Raw genomic sequence first — 15,051 nt, 5'->3', positions numbered from 1 at the left:
GACTTCATTGTCGAATGCTGTGACACTGCCACTCTTCGGCATCCCTGGGTGTGGTTAGACGGCTAAAAATGGCGTCTCCCGCGCTCTCCCTTCTCCGCTGGCTCAAAATGGCGTCTCCCACACTTTCCTTTCTTCCTGCGCTCTCCCTTCTTCTCCACTGTGGCTCAAAATGGCGTCTCCCGCGCTCTCCCTTCTTCTCCGCTGCGGCTCAAAAATGGCGTCTCCCGCGCTCTCCCTTCTTCTCCGCTGCGGCTCAAATGGCGTCTCCCGCGCTTGCTTTCTTCCCCCGCGGACGCTGCTCAGCCCTTGAACACCGGCCGCGCTCTGCGCGTTTTCCTGCGCGCCTCTCTCGTTGACGCCGCTCGGTCCTGAACCCCGGCTGCGCCCTGTGCACTTTACCCTCTTTTTTCTGTCGACGCCGCTCGGTCTTCAACCCCGACTGCGCCCTGTGCGCTTTACCCTCTCTCTTACCCCGTCGACGCTACTCGGCCTTTTTCTGTGCCGTCGGTCGGCTCCAGCTGCCGCCGTCCGGGAAGGGTTTGCGCCGTACCTGCTGCCAGCCCGCTGCGCTGGATCGTCGCGACTGGAGAACCAAGCCCAGCTCTCCACAGCTTCCTCTGCGATGCTCAAGTCCTCTCTGGATGGTCGACGCCCGCACTGATGGAATCGGCCGCCTTCTGCAGAGTGGCAGGTAGGTTCGAATCGCCTCGTCGCCAATGTTAAATCCGTGAATTTAGATGTATGGTGTCCTTCAATAAATCAACAGAGACTGCAGAGGAACAATCAACAGGTGTTTACTGGATGAGGGTTACTCTAAAACTAAAAGTACAGATCCCTACTCGGGGTTTATATACAGGTGTAGTCACTGCCGGTACTACAGTATACAGGAGCTGTAAAAAGTAGTTCTCCCCTTAAAGGTACATACACTACAGGAGGGAATGCTTGTGAACACAGAAATGGCTACAAGACTTGAAGAATGGGCCTCCAGATTCTTCCATGCTACTGTACTTTGAAAGCCCTGGTCCAGGCAGTGGACAGGGTTAGGGAGATCCTGTTACCTCCGCCCCTCACCTGGGGCCTGAAAGCCCTGCAGGCAACACCTCTGCCACCAGTGGGAAGAGGTCGCAAAGGAGGTCAATGCCAGCAGCTTGGCTCCCGGGGCATGGCTACAATGTCAGGAAAAAAATCTGACTTCACCAGATTGTCACACCTGTAGCCACTCTACTCACAACATGCCCCTTCCCCACTTTCCATCACTCTCCTACAATCACTGCACCACACTTCACTCCACTTCTCCTCATACTCAAAACACTCTGCACTTCCTAATCTCCCCACCATTGCAACCTTAACACCCCCACACCTCACATCTTCCACACAGTGTATGAAATATTCCTCTATTGACAGGTACATTCTCAAAATATCCTCACAATCGCGCCTTGCACATGCACGGAGGAGCCTGATCCAATATGGTGGTCGGCGCACTTCCAGCGTGGAATGAGCCACCCGTCATAGTAGTCTCTTGGGCTCAGATTTGTGTCTGTAAAATGGGTGCAGCGCAGTCAACTTTCTAGAATGTGTTAGTAAGCGAACAGAAAAATTCAGAAATCCACTGACCTCGTAGACCTCGGTTTGAAAAGCTGCACTGAGATACCAACATAATCAAATAATTCCTTTCTGTTCTTAATTAATATTTGGAAGTAACCGAAAGGTCAAAGACTAGTGCAGCAACGATGTTTGGCTAATCTCAATGGGCCATTGAATGGATTGATTAAAATATATTCCTTTTAGATGGATGGATATATTACGTGTACTACTGTGTCAAGCCATTGTTTTCATATTTCAGGGTAAACAAATTATTCTTTCAACTGTTCCTTCTATGTGCAACATTTCCTTTAGATTGTCCGCAGGAGTCTTAAAGGACAAAATTATAGTTGGTAGAATTGCCATTGTTGTGACTATTACAACTTGATCATGTTAAAATTATGCAATTTACAAATGGTTTTTCAGAATATTCTGTTTTTTCAGAATACTCTGTTCCTTGGGCAGCCTATGGGACAGATGTTTTCCACTTCAACTGATGTTCATAGACGTGGGGCATTGTGAGTTAGAAGTGTGCTAGAAAATCTGTAGTTAGAAATATGATATAATTTAGGAACTTCCAGAGGGATTGGGAAATTTCACTCAGTTTAAAACTAGCAAAGTCCCAGTTTTGATCCTAGGTCAAGTTAGTAAATCTCAACCAAGGTGGAAGTGGCTTCACCCCTACTGACTGCAGGGGAAAAACCATCTGTAAATCTGTCAATCACCCTTCACCCATGGAAGTACATCTAGGTGGGTGCAGGTGAGGACAGGATAAGATTGAGGCCATCTCCATGACTGAAAAGCATTTACTGCTCACGCTCACACATGAAAGATTGTCACTTCAGCCTACTGAAGGTCTGCTGCTGCCAGTTCAATATCACATTGTACTTAACCAGAACTTTCCCCAGCTGAATATTGCCAAGGCTGAAGCTATCCTGTGCGGCTCATCCCAGACTCTGTAGCCCCTGATTCTATTCTTTTTCTTGCTGCTCACTCAGCTGGAACTTGAAGGTGCTTAACTTCCGTGGCCTGTTTGGCCCTAATCGGTGCTTCTAACCTCTATCCATCACCAGGACTACTTATTTCTACCTTTGCAGTATTACTCACATTCACCCATACCATAGCTCCAACTGTCACTGACATTCTCGTATCAAGTGGTGTCAGCCTTGGCTCCATGGTAGATCTTTCGCCTCTGCCCCACTCCAGTGGCTCGAGCACATTATTTAGGCTGGCACTTCAGTGCAGTACTGAGGGAGTGCTGCTCTGTCAGAGGTGCTGATTTCCCTCTTAGGTGGATTTAAAAGATCCAATGGTACTGTTCGAACAAGAGCAGGGGAGTTCTCCCAGTGTCCTGGGCAACCTTTATATCTCGATCAACCCCATTAAAACAGATTATCTGGTCATTTATCTCTTTGCTATTTATGGGACCTTGCTGTGTGCAAATTGGCTACCAACTTTCCTTACATTGAAACCGTGACCACACTTCAAAGCATTTGATTAGCTGTGAAGCACATTAGGATGTCCTCCAGTTGTGCAAGGTGCTGTACAAGTGCAAGTTCTTCCTTTCTCGAGTGACTTCTCCACTGCTCGCCTTGCTGGCCTCCGAACTCCACAGACTCATTCAGAACTTTGCATCCTGCATTCTTTTCTACACCAATTCCCACTCGCCCGTCACCCTAGCCCCATCAATTTCCCCTGGCTTCCCTTCTCCCCAGCCTATTGGTTTCAAAATTGTTAATTTGCTTATAATTCCCTCCATGATCTTGCTGCACTCTGCCTCTACTTCATGCTTCAGTGGTATTGTCCAGCTTGCACCTGCTGATCTTCTGACCCATCTTTGGTCGAACCTTTCACTGTCATGTTTCTGCAATCTGGAGTTCTCTCCCACCTTCAAAAGATTCATAGAAACATAGAAGATAAGAGCAGGAGTAGGCCGTTCAGCCCCTCGAGCCTGCGCCGCCATTTAATGCGATCATGGCTGATCATCCAATTTCAGTACCCGGTCCCTGCTTTCTCCCCATACCCCTGGATCCCTTTAGCCTTAAGAAATATATCCAACTCCTTCGTGAATATATTTAATGAATTGGCTTCTACTGCCTTCTGTGGTAGAGAATTCCACAGGTTCACCACTCTCTGGGTGAAGAAATTCCTCCTCATTTCTGTCCTAAATGGCCTACCCCTTATCCTTAGACTGTGACCCCTGGTTCTGGACTCCCCGACCATCGGGAACATCCTTCCTGCATCTAGTCTGTCCAGTCCTGTCAGAATTTTATAAGTTTCAATGAGATCCCCCCTCATTCTTCTAAACTCCCAGCGAGTACAAGCCCAATCGTCCCAATCCCTCCTCATACATCATTCCTGCCATCCCAGGTGTCAGCCTAGTGAATCTTCGCTGAACTCCTTCCATGGCAAGAACATCCTTCCTCAGATAAGGCGACCAAAACTGCACACAATACTCGAGGTGTGGTCTCACCAAGGCCCTGTACAACTGCAGCAAGACATCCTTGTTCCTGTACTCAAACCCTCTCGCTACGAAGGCCAACATACCATTTGCCTTCTTAACCGCCTGCTGCACCTGCATGCTTACCTTCAGCGACTGGTGCACAAGGACACCCAGGTCTTGTTGCACTTCTCCTTCTCCCAATCTATTGCCATTCAGATAATAATCTGCCTTCCTGTTTTTGCCACCAAAGTGGATAACCTCACATTTATCCACGTTATATTGTATCTGCCATGCTTTTGCCCAATCACCCAACCTGTCCAAATCATCCTGAACTTTCTCGGCATCCTCCTCACAACACACACGCCCACCCAGCTTTGTGTCATCTGTAAATTTGGAGATATTACATCTAGTTCCCTTGTCTAGATCATTAATATATATTGTGAATAGCTGGGGTCCAAGGACCAATCCCTGCGGTACCCCACTAGTCACTGCCTGCCACTCGGAAAAAGACCCGCTTATTCCAACTCTTTGCTTTCTGTCTGCCAACCAGTTCTCTATCCAAGTCAATGCCTTGCCGCCAATCCCATGTGCCTTAACTTTACACGCTAATTCCTCAAACTGTTCTCTTTGACGGCAACTTTGGACACCTCTCCCAACTCTCTTCCCCCTGCCTCTTTCTCTACGCCCCCATTGAAGCAACCTCACTTGTTTTCCTAAGTTTAAGGCACCATATAAATTCTTGCTGTGTTGCTCTGTACCTTGTCATGATTTTCTGCCTTCAAGGGGGAAGGGAAAAATATTTTTTTTAATTTAAAAAAGACGACTACTTTTTTACTTTTTTTTTTCCCATGTTAGGCTCAAGCAATTTTTGAAATTAGACAATTATTTAAAGAAGCTTGCTGGCATAGAAGGTGTAATAGAGACTTGCCATTTAAGTTCTGGTTGCTGCATTGGAATTGGTTGTTATAATTGATGGTGATCTAATAAAAAAGTTAAAAGGCTGAGTTTGAAAGCAATTGTAGAAAATTATATGACTGTTAATGTCACTGTAATTGTAGAGGCTAGTATAGTTAATCCACATACACCAATGTATCTAAATGTTGTTTAACTTTGGCAAGATATATATGGCTTTTGCTCATAAATCCTGATGCATGTTAGATATTTTCACAAATATTGCCAGCAATGCAGCAACTTAGGATTCCTTCACTGCACCATTTTTAAAAGGAAGCTTTAATTGCATTGTGGAAAAACCTTATTTTTGCAGGATAAACCACATATTTACTTTCCAGTAAGAAGTCTAGGCCAGTTGCTTGGATGAATAAGTTTTTGATTTTCTGTGGTACGATTGTTAATACATTTTATAAAACAGGAATCTGGTTGAGGCCTGCAGTGAAACACACAGCTTTCATACCTTGGAACTTTTAATCATATATTCTACAAAAGCAAATTTTGTTCAAATGACTGAGTGAGTGAACTTGCACGTTTGTTTTGGGATTCACTGCACCAAGTGTTCTGTTTTAACAAACAGGAAAATATGTTGGTGTTTTTCTTTGGATTTGTGGCCTGATTCCTATTTGTGCTCAACTGTGTAGTTAGCGTGTGCTATTAAAAGCATATGAGATCCACAATTTAGAGCAGTTGAATGCTGATTAGGACCAGGCCCTTGGGCATTAGTGTAGGTTGATGGGCTGAATTGTTTATTGTTTTGTACAGATGAAGCAGCTTCGATGTGGATTATAAAATTTAAATGCAAATTGTCATAATCACCATTAATAACACAATAAAGGCACAGAGCCAGGCAATGCTGTTATTTTGTTTTAATACAATCTATAACCAATGAGAGTTTGAGAATTAACTGAAGGCATTGTTTGGAAGACTGTCGGATTAATTGTCCCCAACATTTAATAACTTGTTCTTGTGTTTACACCCATAATATTCTCCCTCCTTCAGCCTGAAAATCAGAAAATGATTGCAGTGACTCAGTCAGAAGAGAAAATGGCATCCAAGATTAATACATCACAGGCATGCAGGCAAATCTCACCAGAAGTTGCTTCACCTCTTCCTCTGCTACCTACTAACAGGACCCTTCTCTCGCCTTACTGTGATGTGGAGCGAGAGCCAGCTATCTTGCCAACCTTCGATGACTTCATCCCTTCCCACCTCCAGAAAGCCCGTTATCCTACCCTGTCATTTTACAGTTTTCCTTCCCTGACCTCGTATCTTTACACACACCTGAATGAAGCATCTTCGTTTGTTACTGACTCCACTCTGAGCGAATATTCGTCTTGCAGCCTAAGTGAGTCCTCCACAGCCATTCTAGATGAGCTGCAAACCTGTGGCTACGACACCACGGATCATTCTGACACTCCATCCCCAACCCTGAGTCGGATGTCCGCAATACCCGATGATACAACCACCATCACTACTGCTCCCGCTCATGTAATTACCCTTCCTGTTAATCCACCTTGCTAAACTAGGTGGCATCATTTCAGTGGGGAATAACATAACCAGAATCTGTCGTGTTCGAAGTGTCTGCATGTTCTATATGATGTGTTGTGTTCTTTTCTTGTGTGATTCGCCTCCCCCACTCGTCCCACCTGCAACTACTGGTACCTACTAACAGTTTGTCACTTAGCAGTAATGGATGTCCTTTTCATTCATCTAGTTTATTCTCATAATAACTGTGGTGCATTTTATTGTGTTATACAACACTCTTCTAAAAAGTTCCGTATTGGGAACGAAATGGACCAATTAAAACGTTTGCTACGGATAGGATTTTGCCAAGTTTTTCTGAATTTATGCCGTGTAGTATTTGTTCATTTGTTCTTTTGTGATATGTGACATAAGGAATTCTTTAACCAACCCCTTATTTTACAGATTTTAAAAACCTAATTCAAATCGAGACTGACCTGAAAGGCTTCTTAAATCTCACTCACATTATGCATGTTTTAACCATCATTTTACCTCAGGATCTTAGAATAGCCATGTTCAGTGTGAGTAGGATAAATACAATCCATTTTATCAAGACCTTTACATACTGGAAAACTACAATGAAATGTTACAATAATTTAAAAAAATATAAATCAAGAAATGTTGGACCATTTGCCTGATATCAAAATTTGTCTTTGCGAGTGCTTCAATCACAGACAGAACTACTACAAAATGTGCTTATCTCCATTTTCTCAAACTTTCATTAAATGAGAGAAATTATAATTGAACTGGGCTTTCCTCTTCTGGTCTGTCTTCATTTCATCAATTTTGTGATTCTGTTTCTATCATATGTTGGAAACCAGCAGCTTCTGGAAGGTATTCTTGTAACAGGATATCCTCCCTATGTTTACCTTGCCATAACGGAAGTATTAAATAGCTATAGCTATTTCTTAATCTTAAAATACTTGTGTGCCTATTGTACAGCTTATAAGGCCAGCAATATCCCTGAGCACAACATGGAGTTATGTAGCAAAGCAACCTTTCAGCTCAACCACCATTTGAATTTGGTTTGAGGTCTCTTTGAAGAAATGGTCTTGTGTAGATTCATGTATATTGTTATATACACAAGCCGGAAAGGTTCAAGATAGAGTCAGGTACATGTACATTTAGTTCACTGCTTGAACCAAACTTACTGCAGATCGTCTTTCACAGAGTTTGTAAAACCCTCATGTCACAGCATTGTAAAATCCCCTCTGAGAACATGAATTTTGAATTTGTTGTTCTCTCTGCCTCCTTTGTACCAACTTAACTCTCACGTTTTAAATCGATGTGATTTCCTTTTTTAAAAAAAAAACGGAAATCTAAGTTATGAGGAAGTCAAATGTTTTAGTGGCGATAATGAATGACCGTGGTGGGGATTCTGTAGGTTCATGTGATTTAACATAGAACCAGGAAAGAGAGTGTCAGGGAAATATACATTTAGTGGACACATGCGTCAACACCTCATGCCAAAATGAGTGAAACGCCAGATATATACATGTTTGTCATTCATTATTAGCTAAACCAGTTACCCAAGAAAATAACAAAATTGTGTTTTACCAAATTTCAGGCATCTTCATTGTTTATCCTATTCTAACCCAGGTTTCTTTTTGTAGATGTGAAAACACTGACTGCATGAGGTGACGAAAACAAATTGTTTTATTTTCATTGTAACTAATATTCCCTCATTTGGGGATAACCGTAATGTTAGAATTGTCAGAACCCATAATACAGTTGAGACAAAACTAATTTGTGGGGGGTGGGAATTGTGTGACAGAAATGGTATCCCTGCCTGGAAGACTGCAGTAGTGTGTGAAAGCATTTGTCTGGAACGTTGGAATGCTTTGGGGTGGAGGAAAGCTATTCTCTCTCTCTTCACGTGAGCAATCTCGATAATCAGATGGCACTCTGTACTCACTTTAGTGACCTGTGTATGTTTCTGTACATACTAATCACATCACCACTGTTGCCTTTTCTGGATGACAAAGTCTTACATCCTCCCTCTTTTGATGAAAGTAGTATTAATTCATTGCTGGGTGTTCATAATGGTCTGTTTTGTTCTTGCTGCACACAGATGGCGGTGAATGGGAATTCTGCCACTGATAGAAGCAGTCCAATGAGTTACTTGCAAAGGCCCTTCTCCCCATCATCAGCTTACCCTTCACCACCTTCCGTAAATCCAAACACTGTTGTAATGCAGCACAGCAGAACGATGGGTAAGCTATTTCTGTGCAATGTTTACATTGTGAAATTGTGTAATAAGCTTTGAACTAATCATGTGGCACACAGCCATTAGTTTAATCCGTAACAATGACCTATATTGTTCATTGACATTTGCTTCACACACAAAAATGTAACTGTCGTCAGTATTCTTACACACTTCAAAATCTCAAGGTCACAAATGTTTATCGTTTTCTTACCATAGTAATTTATCTAATATATAAGTAACATTTCTAGTTATTATGAAATGGTAAAAACTCATAAATTTACTCCAACTTTAAAGTTCCAAATAATTAAATGTCAAATGTTGGAGTATTTTGTGAAATTGTTACTTTGAAAAAGTATCAATGTAAAATAGGGCTTTAAACTTACTGTAATGACTGTTGTTTTTGTGTTCTGTGTGTCTTTGTTTTTTGGTTAAATGATAAAGGGAATAATATTGATTATAATTTTGAACATCACATTTGGTATCTCAGTTGACCAATAAATTATCCAGAAATGAGAGCGAGTAAGATCAGATGCCTGAAGACATGCCCACCAATGGTGAGGCGAAGGGAGCCAGAGTCCGAGGAAGGGAAAGTTGAGGTAGGGTTGTAGGTGGCTACAGAAGTAATGAGGGATGAGGCTCTGAAGGATTTGAAGACTAGGATGAGAATTTTAAATTTGGGGGACTGGGAGCCGAATAGGTCAGCGAGCACAGGGCTGATGGACGAGCGGGACTAATTGTGGGACAGAATTTGAGCAGAAGAGTTTTGGATGAGCTGAAGTTTACGGAGGGTGCAGGAGGGAAGGTCAGACCGGAGAATATCGGAATCATTGAGTCACAGGGTGACAAAAGCATGGATGAGGGTTTCAGCAGCAGATGGGCTGAGGCAGGGGCAGAGATGGGCGATGATATGTAGGTGGGACTTGGCGTTTTTTTGTGATGGAGAGGATATCGAGTTTGGAAACTCCACTCGGGGCCAAGGTTGCAAACAATCTGGTTCAGCCTGAGACAGTGGCCGGGGAGGAAGGTGGAATAGGTGGTAAATATTGTATTTGGTATTTTGTGATTGGTTCCTCAAAGTGTGTGTGTTTCCTCTTTTTAAAAAAAAAAAAAAGTACATATGCCCCTCTTAAATACAACAAAACTGTGGTCCCACCTTTCCCAGTGTTACATTTACCACATGACAAAAACTCCAGGCTTTTTTTCTTTTAAATAAATGCTACAATTGAACTAAAATCCAGTTTAATAACAGGTTTGCGGAGCCTTCCTGATTTCCTTACAGAAAGTTTTGGTGTTGAACCAATTTTTGGCCTGTTTTGTTCTGGTTCCAAACTCAAAGATGATCCTGTTTCTATCTCCGATTTGGTTGAACCTAGTACTTCAGTTTCTGAAGTCTGAACGGAGTCAAACTCATGTATGTGTTCATGATCAAGGGGTTCAAGATCACGTCTTGGTTCATCTCTAGCAGAGATCATTTGATTTACATGAACCCTTCAGATGTTGTTTCCAATCTCAACCAAATATCTCCTGGTTCCACCAACCTCTAGTACGGTTCCTATATCCCACTTGTGTGAACTTGACTTGCCAGAGGGACTGAGAACACGAACACACGTTTTGTCTGAAACTGTGTTCTTTTCGATTGCTGTCATTAAAAACGTTTCTGACTCAACTGTTTCTGTTCAGCTCTTGAGGCCAAATTTGGTTGAACAAGACTCAATCATGTTCTCAATCTCCTTCATCAAGAGTTCTGCTGTGGTATATCCAGTTGTAGTGTGCGGAGTAGTTCTGTACTTCAAGAAATTTGCCAAACATTGCTTCATGCTGAGTCCTGAACAATCCTGCAACATTTGCTTTAAGAGAGCTTCTTTTACTATTCTGACTGACCTTTCGGCTGCTCTGCTTGAAGCTGAATGATATGGTGGAATGAGAGTGTGTTTGATACCGTTCCATTTCGTTTCATAAATTCTTGGAATAGAACCGAACGGAACTGAGGGCCATTGTCAGAAACGAGCTCTTCAGATAAGCCATGACATGCGAAGATAGACCTCAACTCATCTATGGTGCGTTCAGTTGTATTTGAACCCATGTGTTTCACTTCAATCCACTTTGTGACTATCTACAAGTACCAGGAAATAATCATTTGCTTTCTCACAGAAGTCTACATGTACTCTCTGAAAAGGTCTACTTGGCCATGACCAGGGTTGTAGTGGAGTTTTGGGTGGTTTGTTTCTGTAATTTTGGCAAACACTGCATTTGCTGACAAGTGATTCAAGGCCACTGTCCAATCCAGGCCAGTAAACAAAGCTTCTTGCAATTGATTTCATACTGACGATCCCTGGATGTTCAGTATGAAGTTCGGCCAGAATTCTGTCTCTCAAAGAAGTAGGTATCACCACTCTGTTTCCCCACTTGATACAGCCTTGCTCACAAGTCAATTCAGTATGACGGCTATGTAATGGTTTCAATTCTGTATCCATACACTGATCAGTCCATCCATTCAAGGTGTTTTCATACACTCTTTTCAGTACTGAGTCCTTTTGAGTCTCATTTGCAATCTCAGTTGCATTCACGGGAAAGTCTTTGTCAACTGCACCTAGCGTGAAAATCTCACCTTCACTCCCAACATGAGTCTTCATGTGGCAACCTGGACAAAGCATCTGCGATTGCGTTTTGCTTTGAAGTGCGATATTCAATCGTCGAGTCATATTGTGACAATAACACTGCTCAACGTTGCATTCTTGATGCGGCCATTGCAAGGATGGCAGATTTGGGCCCCAATATTGCTAGGAGCAGTTTGTAATCGGTTATCTGGGTAAACTTTCTGCCGATCAGGAACTGTTGGAATTTCTTGATTCCAAACACTATGGCGAGTGTTTCCTTTTCAATTTGCGTGTAGTTTCATTCGCTCTTTGTGAGGGTTCGTGATGCAAACGCGATTGGTTTCTCTTGGCCGTCATTCATTACGTGGCTAATGACAGCTCCCACACCATAGCTAGAAGCATCACACGCTAACTTAAGCTCATGGACTATGTCGTAGTGCACAAGTAGAGCATTGCCAGAGAGACTTCCCTTATAAGTGACGTAAGCTTCCTGTTGCACTTTTGCCCACTTCCACTGGACATCCTTCTTGAGAAGCTTGTTCAATGGAGCTAACATGGTCACTAACTCAGACACGTTCTGAGACTTTGGAGCATTGATGACAGCATCAACCTGTTCCTTAATTGGTTGCAAACCATTTGCATCAACTTTCAGACCAAGGTACACAACCTCGGGCTGCACAAAAGCACATTTGCTCCTTTTCAATTTGACATTGTGGGCATTCAACCTTTGAAGCACTATATTTAACACTTCTAGATTTTCTGCCTCACTGCTTGTTGCAATCAGCACATCGTCTTGATTGCATAAGCAATTTGGAATTCCTTGAAAAATCTTATCCATTGTAGCCTAGAAGATTTTGGGGAGGACTTTACACCATATGGCAGCTTGGTGTATGAGTACAGCCCCTTGTGTGTGTTGATAGTGAGATACTGTTGACACTCTGTCAACATTCAGCCGAGCGTAAGCATGTGACTGGACAAGCTTGGAGAAAACCTTTGACCCAGAGAGTGCTGCATACAAATCTTGTGATGTAGGTAACAGGTACTGTTCATCGTCAACTAGAAACATGGGAACAATTTGGTTGCTTTGCGCCTCCCGTTAGCGCCCTCAGAGGGCGCTAACGGGGCGCAATGCAACTAGCGCCCGGGTGTGGCGCCGCCGGTGATGATGTCATCACCGTGCACAGTGCCCCGGCCACGATCTTCGGTAGGGCCCCCTGACTTACTGCCGGACGCTATGTGGCCGGGGCAGCGCTATTTAAAGGCGAGGTGCCGGGCAGCCATTATTGTTGCTGGCCCACTTCCATCAACAGCCTCCCCAGCCTCCAGACCACCACCAACCACCTCCCGCCGCCAACCCCCCCCCCCCCCCCCCCCCCAGGCGGAGTGCCGGCTACACTCCATGAGCCCGGCACTCCGAGCCCCGATGGCCCAGCTGGGCCCCGGGTCGTGCTGTGCAAGGCCCCTCCCATTTAAGAAGGGGAGGAAGGCCTGCAATACCGCACACGTAGCGCCACGATATTCCCTCGCAACGTCCCAAGAGGGAGGCAGGACGCTTCCAGTAGCGCCCCGCTTCCCTCTTGGGGCGCTACCACTCAATTTCGGCCACGGGGGCGCTAATTTTTCCAGGGCGCTAAAAGTAGCGAAGTTAGCGCTTCAAATGGAGCACAACTCAATTTTTCCCCCATAGGAAAATAGGAGCAGGAGTAGGCCATTCGGCCCTTCAAGCCTGCTCCGCCATTCAATATGATCATGGCTGATCCTCTATCTCAATACCATATTCCTGCTCTCTTCCCCATACCCCTTGATGCCTTTTGTGTCTAGAAATCTTATCTATCTCCTTCTTAAATATATTCAGTGACTTGGCCTCCACGGCCTTCCGTGGTAGAGAATTGCACAGTTTCACCACCCTCTGAGTGGAGAAATTTCTCCTCATCTCAATCCTAAATGTCCTACCTTGTATCCTGAGACTGTGACCCCTCGTTCTAGAGCCCCCAGCCAGGGGAAACATCCTCCCTGTATCCAGTCTATCTAGCCCTGTCAGAATTTTATACGTTTCAATGAGATCCCCTCTCATTCTTCTAAACTCTAGTAAATACAGGCTTGGTCGACCCAGTCTCTCCTCATACAACAGTCCTGCCATCCCAGGAATCAGTCTGGTGAACCTTCGCTGCACTCCCTCTATGGCAAGTATATCCTTTCTTAGGTAAGGAGACCAAAACTGCACACAGTACTCCAGGTGTGGTCTCACCAAGGCCCTGTATAACTGTAGTGTGGAGATGCCGGTGTTGGACTGGGGTGGACAAATGTAAGAAATCACACAACACCAGGTTATAGTCCAACAGCTTTATTTGAAATCACAAGCTTTCGGAGTGCTGCTCCTTCGTCAGGTGAAGTGGAGAGATGCATAAAAACACAGCTTATATAGTCAGAGAATGTCAGATGTTTACAGGTAATCTTTCTAACTGCCATTTATCACACCTCGGCAGAGAGATAATCACAGCAATCAAAGGTGTAAATGGTGTCCAAACAGGTCAGTCAGGAAAACATTACATCAAAGAACAATGAGGTGGGGTCACAAGGGGTCAAGTGTTGCAGATGCTGGGGTCTGTATGAAAAACAAAAAAACAGACAAAAAAACCATTTTTTTTGCTGGAAATCACAGCAGGTCCGGCCGCATCTGTGTGGAGAGAACAAGCCAACGACGACTCGAGTCTGGATGACCCTACGTCAGGTGGGGTTACGTGTAGCGTGACATGAATCCAAGATCCCGGTTCAGGCCGTCCTCATGGGTGCGGAACTTGGCTATCAGTTTCTGCTCGATGATTTTGCGTTGTCGTGTGTCTCGAAGGCCGCCTTGGAGAATGCTTACCCGAAGATCGGAGGCTGAATGTCCTTGACTGCTGAAGTGTTCCCCGACTGGGAGGGAACACTCCTGCCTGGCGATTGTTGCGCGGTGTGCGTTCATCCGGATGGCCAGGCAGGAGTGTTCCCTCCCAGTCGGGGAACACTTCAGCAGTCAAGGACATTCAGCCTCCGATCTTCGGGTAAGCATTCTCCAAGGCGGCCTTCGAGACACACGACAACGCAAAATCATCGAGCAGAAACTGATAGCCAAGTTCCGCACCCATGAGGACGGCCTGAACCGGGATCTTGGATTCATGTCACGCTGCACGTAACCCCACCTGACGTAGGGTCATCCAGACTCGAGTCGTCGTTGGCTTGTTCTCTCCACACAGATGCGGCCGGACCTGCTGTGATTTCCAGCAAAAAAAATGTTTTTTGTCTTTTTTTGTTTTTCATACAGACCCCAGCATCTGCAACACTTGACCCCTTGTGACCCCACCTCATTGTTCTTTGATGTAATGTTTTCCTGACTGACCTGTTTGGACACCATTTACACCTTTGATTGCTGTGATTATCTCTCTGCCGAGGTGTGATAAATGGCAGTTAGAAAGATTACCTGTAAACATCTGACATTCTCTGACTATATAAGCTGTGTTTTTATGCATCTCTCCACTTCACCTGACGAAGGAGCAGCGCTCCGAAAGCTTGTGATTTCAAATAAAGCTGTTGGACTATAATCTGGTGTTGTGATTTCTTACACCTGTATAACTGTAGTAAGACATCCTTGCTCCTGTACTCAAATCCTCTTGCAATGAAGGCCAACATACCATTTGCCTTCCTAACTGCTTGCTGCACCTGCATGTTTGCTTTCAGTGACTGGTATACAAGGACACCCAGGTCCCTTTGTA

General features: G+C 44.3%; 1 protein-coding gene across 5 annotated transcripts in view; it reads left to right on the top strand.

Moving 5' to 3' along the window:
- sorbs2b (sorbin and SH3 domain containing 2b) overlaps nt 1-15,051 on the top strand; it is a 308,730-nt gene that overhangs the window by 155,934 nt on the left and 137,745 nt on the right. For 4 of the 5 annotated variants that reach the window (XM_085981513.1, XM_085981502.1, XM_085981522.1 and 1 more), the window contains 2 exons: nt 5,975-6,463; nt 8,568-8,709. In XM_085981513.1, the coding sequence (XP_085837639.1) occupies nt 5,975-6,463; nt 8,568-8,709 (631 nt within the window). The remainder of the gene's footprint in view (nt 1-5,974; nt 6,464-8,567; nt 8,710-15,051) is intronic. The other variant, XM_085981494.1, reaches the window with a different exon arrangement.

The sequence above is a fragment of the Somniosus microcephalus genome, chromosome 1 (assembly GCF_052327205.1).
Source record: "Somniosus microcephalus isolate GS21.2 chromosome 1, FLI_Smic_1.0, whole genome shotgun sequence".
Lineage (NCBI taxonomy): Eukaryota > Metazoa > Chordata > Chondrichthyes > Squaliformes > Somniosidae > Somniosus > Somniosus microcephalus.
The sequence above is the reverse complement of the archived record's forward strand: the minus strand, read 5'-3'. Positions and strand labels throughout refer to the sequence as shown.